Source organism: Carcharodon carcharias, chromosome 21, assembly GCF_017639515.1.
Source record: "Carcharodon carcharias isolate sCarCar2 chromosome 21, sCarCar2.pri, whole genome shotgun sequence".
Classification (NCBI taxonomy): domain Eukaryota; kingdom Metazoa; phylum Chordata; class Chondrichthyes; order Lamniformes; family Lamnidae; genus Carcharodon; species Carcharodon carcharias.
This window is the reverse complement of record NC_054487.1, coordinates 62,980,395-62,998,351: the sequence shown is the minus strand read 5'-3', so window position 1 is coordinate 62,998,351 and position 17,957 is coordinate 62,980,395. Positions and strand designations below refer to the sequence as shown.

The 17,957-nt window shown below is 39.3% G+C and overlaps 1 protein-coding gene across 1 annotated transcript in view; it reads right to left on the bottom strand.

The window, feature by feature from the left end:
- The window catches only part of wif1 (wnt inhibitory factor 1), a 31,849-nt gene extending 14,954 nt beyond the window's left edge, over positions 1-16,895 (bottom strand). The window contains exons 1-5 of the mRNA XM_041216104.1: positions 16,665-16,895; positions 14,386-14,525; positions 5,329-5,437; positions 2,499-2,639; positions 1,397-1,492 (exon numbers count right to left, since the gene is read on the bottom strand). Of these exons, the coding sequence (XP_041072038.1) occupies positions 1,397-1,492; positions 2,499-2,639; positions 5,329-5,437; positions 14,386-14,525; positions 16,665-16,803 (625 nt within the window). The 5' untranslated portion in view covers positions 16,804-16,895. The remainder of the gene's footprint in view (positions 1-1,396; positions 1,493-2,498; positions 2,640-5,328; positions 5,438-14,385; positions 14,526-16,664) is intronic.
- Positions 16,896-17,957: the final 1,062 nt, after the last annotated feature.

Here is a 17,957-nt window from a genome sequence, read left to right as displayed (position 1 = left end):
TATAATTGCGGGACTTGCTGGCTAATGCATTTTTAGAACCATTTCGTACATCTCATCTTATGTTGCACATATTAACAATAAAAATTGAAGGGATTGATATACCCCAGGTGTAAAAGTCAGAAAAGAGAGGGAAGGTCTCAGAATGTCAGATTCCTTCCCCTTTGAAATGACTGCAGGATTTCAGATGCTCTTCCTGTGTGGTGCAGTTTGATAGACAGCTGCAGAAGCTACATATTTAATGTGGGTGAGGTGCAGTTCCCTGCCTCCCATGTTAATCTCTGATGAGCTTGCTGGCTGGGCACCCCAGGAAGGAAGTTCCTAAAGAACATGGACAGTCCCTCAAAAGCAATGGTCTGCTTGAGAGATCTATGACTGCACCTCATTTTCCGAACCTTCCCACCAACACTGGGTCCTGTGAGGGAGCCAACCTGTGGGAACGGCAGGAAATTTAATTGATTCTGGGGCTAAGCACACTTCGGGAACGTGCCGCTAAAGGGTACTGGGGGTAAGGGAAAGGAAAATTCAAATATCCAGGTTACGTCAGATGATTTAAAAATATTAAATGTTCTTTTTGTTGACTTTGGTAGGCTAAATTTAAAAAACATCACAGATCAGATGAAGATGAATAGTTAACTGAGCATTTTTTTTTAACCTTAATAAAAATTACTGACAAAACATTTCACACTTTAATTCAAAAATGAAACTTAAATAGCATTTAGCTTTTGATTATTTCAGAAATTTTCTAATAGTGAATGCATTTTTAGCTACTGTGGACAAAGAAGACTACAATATGCCAAAGTATGTACTTGAGGTAAAGAGTACAAATCCGGGATGATTGCCCTGAGCTGATACATTTGGTTAGGTTCTTTAATCCAACAAAACAGGTATAATCACGAGACATCATTTTCACTTAAGGTAATAGGACTGTTTATCTTGTTATAGGGCATAGGTGAACTTGAAATATTTTTATATTTCTAACATAACACATTATTCTAATCCACTATGTTAGCTTACGAAGTAACTCAAACAGTTTTCCTTTCATTTGTTTATTCATTCCTAAATTTATTCTCATACTACTTTAATCTTCCCTCTTCTGTAGGTTTTATGCACCACATCCCTGCCAAGAGGCCAGACAAATACAGCTCTGTGACTGGCTGCTAGAAGGTGTGTGAGAGCCGCCAGGTGATTTGCCTGCCAACTTTCCTTCCCTTCCCTGGGTAGCTTAAAGCAACAACTTGAGAAAAAAGGCACGCTGTCTTGTTGAACAGAAAGCAGTGCATCAGTTGCAGAACTGATCAATCTTTGATGTGTGCATAAGACTTTGTTCATCTGATTGCGCTGGGTTTAAAAATTCACAGTTAAATGATAGTCTGTGTGCTTCTGTTTTAAGTATTACCTTTCTCACAATGAGGTCCATAGAATCCATCAGGGCACTCACAGACCTGTCTCTCTGTACAGTAACCTCCGTTGCGACAACCCCCTGGGCATTTGGCTTTGCAGAAGAAAAAGATGCCTGTAAATCTTCAATAACTAATGCATGTATAATTTTGTTGCCCTTTTTACGTGATTCATAAAGGATGTCATATGTAACAATAAGAGTAAGCAGTTTGCTCTATATGAATTAATATAAGCACAGATTCAGTTTAGTTGCATTTTTTCTAAAATTTCAGCTAGCTAAGGTTCTTTAGTATTTAGTAAATGGCTCCATAATTTGTGGGGGTTTTTTTCAACTGATGTCTATCTTGGCTAAAATGCCCAAAGCTTTAATTTTAAATTTGTATTTATAGCGTTTTAATATTTCTAATTTTTCTGGTTACGGTTTTCTTTAAAAAATTCAAGTACAAGGGTGGGCAGATAGTAGGATGGAATCTTATCCTTTATAATAATGTATTATAAAGGTGAAACTATCTAAAGAATAACTGGGAGATGGACATTCTGATATAGAAAATATCATTGGGCCCCAATCTGCTTTTTTAAAGAAGGATCCCGCTTTACTCCTGTGGGTACCCTTGAGCAAGTTAAGATCATGGCAGGAAAGCAATGGAATCTGAGTGGGTAAGTGAATGGTGTTATTTTAACTCCCCGCTGCCCAGTTTCCGCTAGCTTAGACAAGTTAAAATCAAGGCCAATCTTTCGATGAGAACCCTCAATTTAGAATGATTGGGTACAGATTAAATTCAACCTTCAGGATTATAATTGTATTGAAATCAGATTATGGATGACACCTTGTTAAAATTAGCATCAATCTACCCACGGTCAAGGCACATCCCAACTTAAACTGTTAGATTTATGTAGTAAATGTTTATTTCATTTAACCAGGTAATGCATTTGTTTCATTATTTTTTTCATGAATTCAAACTTCTAGCAAGGTTATTTTATGAAGCACTAATCTGAATCAGAAAGTAATAAATTTTATAAACTTACATGTTTCCAATTATTTATAGCAAATGTATTTGAATGACAAAAGCAGCATAATCATTAGGAAAAGCATTGCTTACCTCTTTGACAAGTTTTAAAGAATATTGCATTATGAGGTGTTCGAAGAACAACATTCCCTTCAACATCCATAATGACCACAGTGACCTCAAAAGCCGCTACCCCATCCTGGCTGCCAAGGCAAGGAAATCCAATCTGTACAACTAAAATGTCAGAACAGCTTATATCAATACTGAGAATTACCAAGCCATCCTTTTCATTATCGGCATTTACACATTACTGAAAAGTGTCCAAATGTTAGGAAGAGGGAATATTGAGGGAAAATAACCTAATAAGGGCATTTCTCTCCTTTTTAATGATATACAGATCCTTACTTAAAAATTGCTCTGATGTTTTAGTTGAAAAAGTAATTTTGTTGTAGGAATAGAACACCTGAAATAGGGCATTCCCTTTATCCCCCTCTTAGTTCATTCTGCAGGTATCACTGATAGGATATGTCCACAAATGATTCCACAGGAAACAGTGAAGACTTGTAAATTCAGACTGGCTTGAGATCTGTTCTGATTCATGAGATCCAGCAAACTCATCTGCCAGGGAAGCTTGTGGCAGAAAATACAGGCCAGACTCAATGTTGCACAAGTGCCATATGTCCAATCAGTGAGGCCCAAAGCTGTCCTGAAATTGCCCATTGGATTCCAGCTACATCTTCTGTGCCTTCACAAGCAGCTCACCCCATGAGAAAAATGAATTCAGCTAAATACTGGGAAGGGGATTGGCGCTGCCAACGGTTGAGGAGAGCCTGATTGTGAGGACTGTGGAGTTGGGGGAACCTCTGGAAATTACTGTTCCTCCAGACCCTGCAGAGGGTGTTTTATTTTAAAAATGAAGAGGTTACCTTTAATGCGCACCCACAAAGGCTACTGAAGAATCCTGAGCTGCTCATTCAGGACAAATTTTGCAGAGGAGCCTTTCAACAGGTGTTAACTTGTTAACTCATTAACATATTTAAAGGAGACAAACACCTGTCTTAAGGAGACAAACACCCAGTAAACCTAAAAATTGGTGCCCACATGTTTAGGAGTGGAACCTATGCCTGCATAGAATGGTCGCAAGCTAACAAACTGCTAAACTGTTTTGGTAATTTCTGCCCCCTTGATTGGAAATTAAGCAAGTACAACCACTGCAAAAGGCAGGCGTGAGGCTGGTGGTTGGCGACACTAGAAGGTGAAAAATCAGGAAAGAACAGGAGAAAAATCAGGAAATCAAGAGAAGGACTGGACCAAAGGGCATCATCAGAAACTGGACTGAGGGAGGAATGACAGAGGTGCGCAGGCCACAGAGAGGAATGCCTATGGCCCCTTGTGGAATATGGCTAGTTATGGATGGAAGGACCCACTCAACTGCAGAAAGGTACTTGGGCTGCTCTAAAGTCACGGCCCATGGTACTACCTATGCAGCTGCCTTTGAAAATGGATTTCATCAGCAAAATCACAACTGCAGCCGAGCTGAAGAGGTTTCATGCTATTAAGAAAACTACTGTAATGTTTTTTACTAAAACAAGAGTGACTTTAGGTAATATATATTATTTCCTCTTATAAATGTGGACATAAGTTTAAACACAAAATACTCATCTGAGACTTTACTTCATCTTCAACTGTCCTCACTGCTGAAAACATTGAGAAATAAGCCTTACCTAATTACAGAACTAGCCTCAAAGTTACCAAACATTTCTATACTGTATTATATTGGACCTCACTGGTTTGTAAGCCCTGTAAATATTTAAACCTCATTTAAATTTCTAAATCAGTGTTTTCTTTCAGACAATGTGGCTTTTGATTTTTCATTGACAGAATTCCAGCTCAGAGGGCAAAACACAGGAGTCCTGTAACTTTAGTACATAACTACACTATTGAATAAATACTGTTATACAGTCCAAACTGTAGAGGATCATGTGAATTTCTGCTACCAAGCAACATGATCTTTATAATAAAGTGATTTTGCCAGTAACACAATAGATCAGTAAATTACACTGCTCTGATAAGAGAAGTAACGTTAAAAGGGATCATCTTGAAGAGGTCGATCATTTAAATTACCTGAGATTCAATCAATAAGTTCAAACAAATTAATTCTGAACTGCTTTTGAAGTTTCTTTTCAAAGTATTTTTTAAACTCAGTGAGCTGAAAACTATATCTCGTAAAAGTTAGGAAAGCGCTTAAGAGTCAATGGCTTCATGAGAAATAAAAACAAACCACAGGGGAAATAGTTAAAAATTATAGATTTTCTCTCCCCTTCTAACGATGCTGATTAGTGCAGGAAACCCTCCATTCTTTGAGCCTAAACTTGAGTGTTGACAGGTATTTGAAACATGGTGGCAGTGGTGGTGGGGAAGCATTACAGTCAAGACTTATCCCGTCTTCACATGCACAATTCGGCAGGGCGTCATTGTATAGTGATCAGGTGGTGTGCCAAATTTGTTCTCCCTCCCTTACCAGTTATGCAACCAACTGTGATGCTTAGCTGTTGCCCAGACTACGACCAACTAACTCAGCACAGATCAGGGAATCAGAATTAAACATTTCCAGTCTTGTGGCTCAATGCCATGCCAACAGTGTGTATCACCCCACAGAACTTTTGGATCAGCAGAATTCACAATTTTAACTTGGCCTTTTAAACCTACCTATATTCAGTCTATTTTGTTTCATTGTTAATTATATTCACAACTGAACATATTTTTTATAACTAAAACATGAAAAAGCTGTATATAGTATTGCTTTCCAAATTGGTTCTTTTTAGTGCAAGTAAAGCAGGCAGGTGGTAGTTCAAACATTCAGCATTTAAAAACAATGTATTTAATACAAAAAGGAAGTAAGAAACACATAATATTTACTGACCTGTGGCCTTGTGTGAGATTGTTGCTCGCAAAGGAATGTTCACGGTTGGATCTCCCATAACATCTTTATCCAATGACCGAAGTGATTGAAATTCATAAAAATACAGAGCCTGTATTGATAGTTTATAGAATATTAATTCATTTTCCAATGACTCATTTTTCTTATGAGAACTGCCACAACACATCTCTTTCAAGAATATACAGATGAGTTCTTCAGTCATTTTCAAGTCTAAAAGGACCACGACTGAGAATTTTAGAACATTTCAAAACGTGTCCAGATTGTATAAATTCATATTATGAATGTTTCCTCTGTTTTTTTCAGGTAATTGCAGTTTTATGGTTTTGAATATGCGTGCGCCTTACAAAAAAAAACAAAGCTGAACTTCCAGTTGGCTCGGTGAGAGAATGTACTGTCTAGTGTAGTTGTAACCCCAATCTGTGCTAACGTCAGTTAGGGTAGTCGCAGGGCAAGGAAGAGGGCAAAGAATAGTCCAGTCACCTTCCTAAGTGCTATTCCTGCTGGAATTCACATATGTGTATTTCAAGACAACATTAGGTGAAACATGATGCCCTTTACAGCTGAATAGCTTAAAAGCATTCATTGTCAGGGTCAAATCACATTTGGGTAAGGTTCTAGATGACACTTGTGCCTGTGGTACTGTATCCCAGCAACACCCACTACTTTCAGCAGAACAGAGGAAAAACTGGTGAAAAATATGCAAAGAAATTCAAATTCAAGGCTTGAATTCAAACACCTGAAATACAAAATCAGATAAGAACAGGGCTCTTTTAACTAGCTGCTTTTCTGTAATAACACATCCCAAAACACAAAGAACACTATTATGGATTATAAAACTTATAATCAGCATTACATTATTATGGAAATAAAACAGGAAAAGTTAAAATAAAGGTGAGGTTAATTTTTTTTTTAAAAAATGATTTACTAATTAGGGATCAGTATCTATTACTTTCTCATAGGAATGACTCAAAAAAGTTAAACAAAAGAACCAAACCATTCATAAGAATTCTGGAAGAGAACATGCTAATTTGTGACTTCAAAATCAAGTTATGGATTGTAAGGTACAACTTTATTTAGCCTAAGGTGAATGCTTATAGTAAGATCACTGAACATTCAACATATATTGATCCAGAGCATTTATGATCCTGTTGACATTGGTATTTCTGCTAAATGTTGATGGGAAAATGTATGATTATTATTAGAAACTCTGTATTATGGATGTGGATTTCAAAACATTAATCAAGTTAGCAAAGGCAATAATTGACACACTTAAATTCCATCAGAACTATTCAGATGGGATAAACATTTTTTTAAATTGAAGCCTGAAGGAAAAAACATGAAATGGCTTTGCTTTTGAAACTTGAATAACTTAGTGAGGTATCTGTTTCAGGTTTATTTTATAAATCGAGTGATTGTGTGTTTTCTATTGAAATTTAGAGTAATCAGAGGACTATAGACACCCTGAAGTGTTTACAGATCGTAAACTTCAAGTGGGGTTCAGGTGAAATCATAAACTGCAAATAAAACTTAGATGTTTTACAACATAATTTGCATCCCTAACATCATTTCTGACCCAAAATCAATCCAGGATCTCTCTATTTTGTAGATTATATTTACACAAATACTAAGTGGTCACAACATTTCATTTCAAAATGTACTGAAAATTCCTAAACCAGGCTCAATCCTTGAAAAATACTGGAAGTGTCCACATGTACCATGCAGTAGCAGTTATGCTTGTCGGTAGCCCTGCAAAATGGCTGGTTTTCATATTAAATTTATTAATGGTAACAACAGGATGATATTATCTTATTACCCTGAATTGTTCTCTGCTGCCACATACTGGCCACCTGGAAGACTGCACCTTTATTCACTCATACATTCGGCAAGAAGTTTATCCCCTCCTCTCCCCACCAAATGAACTTGGGACTTTTTGCCTCCTTTTCCCCAACACTTCAGCCCCCACCCCCACCAAAAGAAAAATGTGATGGCTGATAAGCCCTTTCACCTACAACAACCATCACCCCCACCCCCACAGCTGCCCCCCAACTCATAGCTACTTGTGTGCTAATGAGGCTTCCACTAGCAAGAATTTGCAGCTTGTAGGGAGGGATGGTTCCACATTCCTTCCGCACCATCTCCTACTAACAAGAAGTTTGCAGCTCACTGTTACTCCTAACCACTTCACTGAGAAGACTTTGGGGCTTGGAGGGAGGGAAGTTTTAGGTGAATGATGCTCTGTTGACGTACGGGGCTAACTCGAACTTGTCTTTATTTCCATGAGTGCTCTAGGGCTAGAGAGGTGATTTAAGGGCCAGAGATAGAGGCAGACACAAACATAAGAGCAGCACAGACAAACGCATTAAAAAATGAAAGAGACCGTGGGAGCCAGAAAAAGAAAGATTGGAAAGAGATCAAGTGATATTAGGGAGCCAGAGATTGAAAAGCAGGCAGAGAATGGGAGCTTTAAGAGAGGGAGAGAAACCTTTAGGAGATTGGAAAGAGATCAAGTGATAATAGGGAGCCAGAGATTGAAAAGCAGGCAGAGAATGGGAGTTTTCAGAGAGGGAGAGAAACCTACAGGATAGAGAAAATGAGACTATCAGCACAGTGACAGATTTTTTTCTTATTTGTTCTTGGGATGTGGACAACACCGGACAGTTAACATGTACTGTCTATCCCTAGCTACCCTTGGAGAGTGGGACTGGAGTCCTATGTAAGCCAAGCCAGGTAGGGTGGCATTAGTGAACCAGTTGGGCTTTTATGTCAATCTATCAGCTTTTGATGGTCACTTTCTCTTGTGCCAGTCTTTAAATTACCAGATTTATTACAATAAATTTCACAAGTTTCAATGGTGGGATTTGAACTCAGGAACTCTGAGTTACTAGGAAAACAGATAAAATTTTCAGGGACAGACCAAGGGGCTGAGTCAGAGAGAGAAATTAGTGGGGCAGAGATATAGATGGAGGCATAAGCAGAAAAAAATAGAGATTGTGACACAGAGAAAAAAGAAACATTTTAGAACAAGAAACTAGCAAATTGACAGAAAGACAATAAGACCAGGCGCATGGAAAAAGGTTGGAGGAAAAATATAGTTAAATGATCTAGAACACTGAAATAAGGAGTTGCTGAAGAGACTATGGTTGCCAACCCAGTTCTGGAATTTCCAGCAGTTGAAGATTAATCTCCTGGACATGCAAGCAACCTAGGAGAAATATCCTAGGAGCATTAAAGAAACTGGATTTTTTTCTCTATTTTCTTTGCACACTTTCCTTTATTAGTTACAAAAATATTAGTGATGGGGAAAATGGCTGTTTGGCTTTGACAGGTAAGCATTATGCAATTAGGTAAGAGTCTGTTTGCTTTTACAATTGGTTTTAAAAGGCAGTGCGCGATGCATCAGGTGACCAGTGGTGGGAATACATGACAGCTGATGGTCATGTAATGTAATTTCTCACAGTAGATCCAACAAGTGTTGGAAGTCCTAATAGTGACAAAGAAAAACACAAAGATCAAATTCACACTCCACAAAAATAAAACCACAACTTCTAGGAGAAAACATATCTTTGAGAATGAAAGGGGAATAGGCACAGGGAGCTCACAGTGACTCAATTAAGAAGATACAAGCATCAGGTGAGCAAAGGACACTATGAGCAACATCATAGGAGATCTATTAGTTATATCTGTAAAAAAAAAAAGCCTTCTGGGCGGACTGTCTGTATTGTTGCTTTCTACCGGTAAGTCCCAGAAGGCAGATATACTCCATGTAGCTGGTACATGAGATGCCATATTGAAAAATAAATGGCTGTGATATTGTCACTGCAAATTTATCGAGGAATTAATAATAATTGATTACCTGGAAGTTTTACAGCTACTTTACATGCGGAGGTAAAATTTAAAATTTAGCACTCCCAACATCAATTTTAATGGATTGGAAATTGTGTAGTCACCCAAATTCCTAATATCTGCAACACTGTATGAAGTTCTACTGCAGGAGTAATAAATTGTAAAATTTAAACCTATATAGAGAATAATTAAGCAGAGTTATCAACCATTAGTTTATCAAGTCATTTAGATAACCACTGTTAACTATTTGAACTTCATTATGAACCCCCTGATGAGATTACTGCCTGGCATGTAGATTCATATGTCCATTATTTCTTTAAAATATGAACTTTGTGGGGGCATAGCATGTTACAGCATCAATGTCCAATACATGGTGATTAAATTCATAATCCTAGCAATTAATAGGTACACACATGCAATATTTACTCCCGGCACTTAGTTTCATGTTTCCCAGACCCCTTCCATTCCAACAGATTGACTACCCATTTCATCTCCCTGATTAAGATGGAACTTGCCTTTCTGGTCACAATGTTTATCAAAATCTCACACGTATTGAGAACATTCTCTAATAGAGAAAAAAGGTTGGAAATATGTCAGTAAATATGAAGAGAAACCAGCTGCAACATTACAGGTGTGTAACTCTTCATTAGAACTGAAGACTGAAAGATCAGTAGGCGTTTTCTGAAGCTTGGGAAAACTAAAAAGAATGAGTTGGGTGAAGAGATTCAACAATATCAATCGCAGAGAGGGAGCTATGGAGTAACTCCGACATACAAGGATAAAGCAGTAGCTTAACACGTGTGAAACTGAAGAAAAAGGAAACATGGGCCAGAGTTTTTAGGATGGCAGGCTGATATTGCTGCCATTGCTACCCCTCAGCCAATAGTGTTAATTGGCTGGAGATAGGACTTCCCCCTCTCAATCAGGCAGAGGTCAAACATCAGAGAGGCCAGCCTATCAGATTGGCCGGCTGTTCTCTCATCCCAGCAGTGTCAGAAGCTGCAATGCCCAATGTTGAAAGGAGGCCATTTTTGGAGGCACCTTCCCCACCTCTTCCAACCTGAGGAGCGAGCAGGGTCCCTATCCAGGCTTCGCCCCCTCATCCTGAACTCCCGCCAGCCTGAAAATTGAGGCTGGTTGGGAAACGGCCCTTAAGTGGTCATTAATTGGCCACTTAAGTGCCTCAGCTGGGGCAAGCACAAGCTGGCTGGCCTAGACCTCACCTGTCCCACCCGTAATATTTCAGAGAGGCAGGGGCTGGCAAGAACCCGGTGGGAAGGCCACCTGAATTTTATCAACAACAACCCCCTCCCGCATCTGTAAACCTGCCAGCAAGGAACATAAAATTCTGCCCATGGAGTGGGAATGTTGTTGGAAAGTAGAGGAGCAATTCAGTGGTATTTGAAATAGCCAAGAGCAGCAAAAAAAGAAGAAATGGCAAGCACTCAGAAAGGGGTTGATACTTAGGCTTAATTTCTAAGCTACAATTATGATTCCCTTCTGCTTTGTAGAAATCCTTATGAGAGATAGGAATGCACTGATATTTAATCCCTAGAATTAGAAACAGTTTGCTTTATAGTTATAGCATGATCCAGATCATTAGTTTTAATCCATCTAATTTCATCAGGTGATGCTAAGAGCTACATGGCTGCACAGTCTCTATATTTGGATATGGAAATACTCAGCACTTACCACTAAAGTTAAACCATATTTATCAGATTTCGTTTATATGCCCCAAGAAGTATTCTGAAAATTTTAATTATTGCCGTGTGCCAGTATAAGTACTGATTAAAAGCCTGATCTATATCTTTCTCCTGTAACGATGCCATGAATTCTGATATGCCAGATGACCAAAATTAATGATAAAAGAAGTTTTTTTTAAGATAATAGAAATTTACAGCACAGGAGGCCATTCAGCCTGTTGTGCCTGTGCTGGCTTTTTGAAAGATCAATCGTGCTTAGTCTCCCATCCACATCCATGCAAGTTTCTCAACCTGATCTAACTGCACAACTACAATTGTTTATGGAATCAGCTTCCACTGCCTTTTCAGGTAAAGCATTCCACATCCTGACAACTTTGAATGAAAAGATTTCTTCTCATCTACCCAATGACCTTCCAATGATTTTGAATCCATAACCTCTAGTTATTGACCCACTCGCCAGAGGGAAAATTTTGTTTCCGTATTTACTCTCAAAACCTCTCACCATCTTGAAAACCTTTGTTAGGTCACCTCTTAGCTTTCTCTGTTCGAAGGAGAACAGTCCTAACTTTACTCACCTATCCTCATAAATGAAGTCCCTCATCCCTAGTAACATTCTGGTAAACCCCCTCTGTACCCTTTCTAAAATCACTCACTCCTACGTCCTAATGAGCCCACATGAATCTGTCATGAGAGAAAGTTCACGTTGTGTGGAAAGGTTAATCCAGCTGTTGAACAGTAATCATCACGGAAAAGTCATAAGGTTGAAGTATGCCATGCTTTGTGTCTCAAAGTCTTTGTTCTTAAGCCCCTAAAGATAGCTTTGAAGTTCAAGATGAAATCCTCCTAAAATGCCATTACCTCCAAGCTGCTCTTTCCCCCGATTATGTCATTTGGAATGGTAGTTAGTTACTAGTAAATCGTATGCCAAAGGAATGAAAAATACATTGAACAAATCTTCACCCATTTAAAGTCCACTAATGCAATAGAATTGAACACATTACCAAATGGTAATAAAATGCATTTTAATAAAGCAGAAAATGGACATCAAATTTCAGTTTGTTCCCAGGATGTAGTTGGACTGCAAATCTCCTAAAAGATAATAGCCTATCTCTAATCTCAGAGTACTAACTTCCTTCATTAAAGCCACATCTGATCAAAGGTAAAGCCATGGGTTATTTCCTTTCTTGTTGAGATTGATGAGCCTGGGTACCTGGTTCTTTAAGTATTCCTTGAGCCACGGCATGAAATTCCAAAACCCCGTCACAAACAGCAGAGTATCAATGGAATTTAACTACTATCAGGTTACAATATTGAGCTACATCAAATGAGTTTGAAAAGTTAAAGAAACAGCATTTCTCTTTGTGGGTTATTTATAGTGTTATTTTTGAAACAGAAAGCAGGTCTTTGGGTAACTTCTGCTTAAATAAACGTAAGATGGAATACAGTATTTATTTCAAGATCAACAGTTAAAAACTCGTCATATTTACTTCAAGGTCAGTAGATGTAGCAAAACAGAACTTAAAAATAATTAACTTATTGCTTCCAGAAGTGTAATTAAGGAATTTAAGTTTTGAGGTAATTTTACTATTGTAATTCGGCTTAGTAAATTTATGAAAGACTTTCTAGATGTAACACTATGTTATCAATAATATTTAGCAAAGTTCTACTATTTTGTTTAACTCTGAATGTGCTTAATCTATTGATAAGACAAGTAGCAGAAAAAGCTATACAGATGTGAGTTTTAAACAGAGGCTAGTGAATACATGGGAGCAGTGACAAGGAAGCAACATCAAGGAATTTACAACCATATTAAACCTGAAATGAAATTACGCTCTTGAAGTAATTTTAAATATATAATCACATATAAATGTAATAACATGATAAATATATGTATATGCAAAATTATTCACCACCATGAGACATATATATTATAGTATGTGTACGTGTGGTGATTTTACTTTGTTTTTGATCCTCTTATTTCCACTGGGGTTATCGTGGTAAATGCCAATAACCACCTTGTTTCATTTCATTCATCCATGATGGTGTCTAGACTGAAGAAATAATAGTTGTGTTGTAATTACTGAATGTTTGTCAACCAATAATTAAGTGATTATCTGGAAATAATAAAATTTGTATATTATCACTTCTTAACTTCTGTACTAAATAAAATCAGTCCCATCCTTTGAGGATTGTTAAGAGACAATGTCATAAAGATTCTACTGCTACAAAAATAAAAAGTGTACTTAATCTGAATTCTAATACATCACTACATTTTTGCTTCCTTCAGAATGCATGTTTTCTGTTTTTGATAGCCTATAACCCAGCTATGATGTTTGCCACATAAACACCAAGTTTGTGTCTGTATGATGTACAGTTCCAATGAAACCAGATGTAGACCACAAGATAACTATCAAACCTTCTTCTGTAGGCAATAAACTCTTAGTTTGGCAGAAGTCTGAGAAGTTTATCACTGTTATTTTCTGTTAGTAGATGGAACAGATGGCTACCACATGCATATTGTACTGAATAAAGTGGTATCTCCTGGGCCCATTGCTTTAATCTTGGTTGGCATGCAAAACACTAAGATGCAAAATACCACAGTGGAACATGATAAAAATATTAAGACTTCAAAGGAGTTCATTTTCAACAAGAACCACTTTCTGTAAAACAAAGCTTACAAGCTACAGGCAAAATTCACAACCACATTCAATCTGCAATGGATAGAGGCCACAAACAAGGTATTTCTTATGTTTGGTGACATTACAGCTGAAAGGACAAGGTACTATGGTGGGGTGGGAAGGAGGCATAATGATAGTTACATGACTCACCACACATTGGGCAATGTGAAAGGTAAATATATATATATATATATATATATATATATATTTTATATAGATTATTCATACCTGACAGGTATACTGACAATATTAAAGTATTTCATAATTTCAGCAGCCAATAATATCGTAAGTATTGATTTACAATTTCAGATTGTTTTCAAACTTCCGTATGATTTTTTTCTTGAAATGATTAACCAAGTTAGGAATATTATTTTCAATAGTACTACAAATGGTACAATTTTCATTTTACAGAAACAGGGTCAGTACCTAGAATACAACCTAAAGTTGTAGTTGCTTCAGTTTTGCTTTCAACTGCACTAAAAAATACATCCCTCCAAATGGTTAAGTAGAGATGAAATACAATCTTTACTGATGTGCTGTACAATTTTTACCAGTGCTAAGTTTCTGGTGTTGTGAAACACACTATTAGTAATGCATACTGTAGAATTTCCGAATTTACCTCAACAGATCGATAATTAGCCATCTTTGTTTTGACCTAGACAAATATAACGATTTTCAAAGTATATGGCTGCTTAAATTACAAAATAATAGTTATCACCTGCAAGAAATTCCAAGTTTGCAGGCAAAACCTGCAGATATAATTAAGTCTTACATTGGAACATTTGTTATGAAATCATGTTGGCTCCAATTCTTACCTGCCCCATCGCCTGCCACGTAAAATTAATGGCCTGGATGTTGACTGGAATTGCTGGCATTCTCTGTTGGGCTTTCCTGAAATCATGAGTGAACGGAGCCATTTTACCATCAGAAACGATAAGAATATCCTCTTCAAAACCTGAAAGGCGGTAATTTCAGGATGATCAAAAACTTAGTCCCAATCTTGTGGCACAGGTTTGACTTTTTCTGGCAAATCAGCTGAACACCAAATCGTCAAACATAATAATTTGTAACAAAAACGAAAATTGCTGGAAAAACTCAGCAGGTCTGACAGCATATGTGGAGAGAAAGACAGTTAACGTTTTGAGTCCATATGACAGAAGAGTCATCTGGACTCGAAACATAAACTCTGCCTTTCTCTCCACAGATGCTGTCAGACCTGCTGAGTTTTTCCAGCAATGTTTGTTTTTGTTTCAGATTTCCAGCATCCGCAGTATTTTGCTTTTATAATCATTTGTAAGTTCGATACATTTCATGAATTTCAATAAGTCTTTCTTTAATAGCAACAACTTATATTTATATAGCACCTTTAATGTAAGGAAACATCCCAAGGATCATTACAAAACAATGTATGACATCAAGCCACATAAGGAGATTCTAAGCCAGATGACCAAACACTTGAGAGATCATTTGTGCTTTAAAGAAGGTAGAGAGGCAGAGAGGTGTAGGGAAGGAATTTCAGAGCTTGGGGCTGTTAACTGAAGGCAGAGCCATAAATGGTATAGCATTAATGATAGGGAATGCACAAGTGGCCAGAATTCGAGTAGCACAGATATCTCAAAGGGTTGTGGGGCTGGAGGAGATTATAGGGATAGGGAGGGGCAAGGCCATGAAGGGATTTGAAAACAAATAGCGAATTTTAAAAGCAAGACTTTTCTTGACCAGGAGCCACCCAGCTCAGTAGGAAAGCCGCTGGGATGCAGCAGCGGCGCACTGAAACTCGGAGGGAGCGCGCGGCTCGCTGGAGCATGGCGGGAGCACGCAGCGCTCTGCGTCCCTCGTGTGACGGGGCGTGCACCACTCGTGCCCGCACCCAGTCAGGTTCTCCTGGATGCCAAGCAACACACAGCCCAGATCGGAGCACATCTTTGAGAGCAAAAGGGTGATAGGGAAATAGGACTAGCTGTGAGTTAAGACACGGGCAGTTGAGTTTTGGAATGACATCAAGTTTACAGAGGGAAGAATATGGAATAGTCAAAGTCTAGAGGTAACAAAGGCATGGATGAGGCTTTCAGGAGGGGAGGTGAGACAGGAGGAAATTGAGAGATGTTATGGAGGTGGAAATAGGCGGTCTTAGAGCTGGCATGAATATGAGGTTGGAGGCTCATTTCAGGTTCAAATGTGACACCCAGGATTGTGAACAGATTGGATTAATCTCAGACTGTTGTCTGGGAGAGAGATGGAGTCAGTAGTTATTTAACTGGAAGAAATCTCTGCTCATCCAGTACTGGATGTCTGATAAGCATCCTGATAATTTAGCAACAGTGGAGGAGTTGAGAGAGGTAATGATGAGTTGGAGCTGGATGTCATCAGCGTACATGTGAAAGCTAATGCTGTGCCTTTGGATGATGTCACCAAGGGGCAGCATGTAGATAAGAAATAGGAGGGAGCTAAGGATTGATCCCTAGGGGACACTAGAAGTAACGGTGTGGGAGAAGGAAGAAAAACCATTGCAAATGATTCTCTGGCTATGAATAGTTAAGAATGGAACCATGAGAGAGCAGTCCCAATCTGCTGAACGACAGTGGAGAGGCGTTGGAGGCTGATGATGACTCAACCATGTCAAAGGCTACAGGCAGATCTAGACGTGCAAAGTTCTACCTTTGTCACAGTCCCATAGGATGTCATTTGCGACTTTGATAAAAGCCCTCTGGGTATTGTGGCAGGGGTGGAAACCTAATTGAAGGGATTCAAACATGCTAAGATAAAAAAATAAGAAGCTAAATTAATATAGGGGAAAGCCCCAGAGACATTGAGTGTGCAAAAAAACTTGATTTTCATTCATTTAGCATAACTGTTCACTCAACATTTCAGTAAAGTTAACGTCATACTCTAACCTGTTTGGTGAGACCGCCCGCACATTACACCAAGCACTGCCAAGGACAACACTGTCGCAAGTGAGGGTTACAATTGAATTAGAAGTAAAAGGAAAGGTAGACGTCGAATTCCTCCAAAAAGCCTTTCAAACGCTCCTACTTTAATTGGTGGAAGTGTTCCTGAATGTGACATGGTAGGAACTGGTAAGGATTGTGCTCACCTATCAAAACTCTGGCTTGATGAGCATCTATCCACATGTTGAGGCTCCCCTCAGCTTTTGTAGCTTCGGTCAGCAAAATGAGAAGTTTCATCGTCAAGTAGAGGTTCACCGTTTGCACCAACGTCCTGGAGTAGCCCATCCTCAAGGCTTACTTTCGCCCTGTTTTTCTTGCCCTCTTTGCTGTTTTGTGCTCTCAAAGATGCGCTCCGATCTGGGCTGCGTGCTGCTCGGCGTCCGGGAGAACCTGACTGGGTGCGGGCACGAGCAGCGCGCGCCCCGTCACACGAGGGACGCAGAGCGCCGCGTGCTCCTGCCGCGCGCTCCCTCCGAGTTTCAGTGCGCCGCTGTTGCGCCCCAGCGGCTTTCCTGCTGAGGTGGGGCGGGGTTGGAGGTGACCTTTCCAGATCAACAACTATTTTAACAAAGGTCTTTTTCCCCCCCAAATAGAAATGTCGCAATAAGTTGCAAATAAAAACATTATTGCTTCCATTAATCTAACAATTCAACTAAAACAAGCAAAAAGAAGACATGGCCCACACCTTCCAGTGTCCCGATTGTCGGAGACTGAATGTACGACGAAAGATGCGCTTCAGGACCCTGCAGGCATTGTCGGAATTGCCTAGGGAGTTTAGACTCATTCCCTGCTTTCCGGGATCCTGCGCGGATGTCTCCGACTCTGAGCTAGAGTCAGAGACTTGGGCTATGTATGTGCGCCTTACCTGGATATTTACCCAGGAAGTGTTAGACAGTTTAAAAGCTGGTCTAACAGCTGGGTAACTCCACAGCCGACACCATGCATCACTCCCCACCTGACTACCCCCAAAACCCAACTCGACTACCACCTGACTACCCATTCACCTACTCAGCCACCTAACTGGCTGCCCACTCACCAATCCACCTAACCATCACTCACTCAGTGACCTACCCACTAAATCACCTACCTTCCTACCCACTCTCCCACCTACCCAGCTCACCCACCTGCCCGCTTACCCGCCTATCTACCTCATTGTCTCACCCACTCGCTCACAAACCCATTCACTCATCCGTTCACTAACCCATGTTCACTACAAGGCTGGACATTTAAATATGTACCAGAATACAGCAACTACTGCTGTAAAAAGGGGACATGTCCTTTCATCCCCCAAGTCCACTCCACTTGCTGGATTTAGATGGGAGATGCTGCACTGCCCATTTCTGTGTCATATGGGATTGGAAGATCCCAGAAGAAATGGGTAGTAGTGTTGGATCGGGAAAATCTTTGTGGGCAGTGGCAGTGAGTGCAACATTGCCACT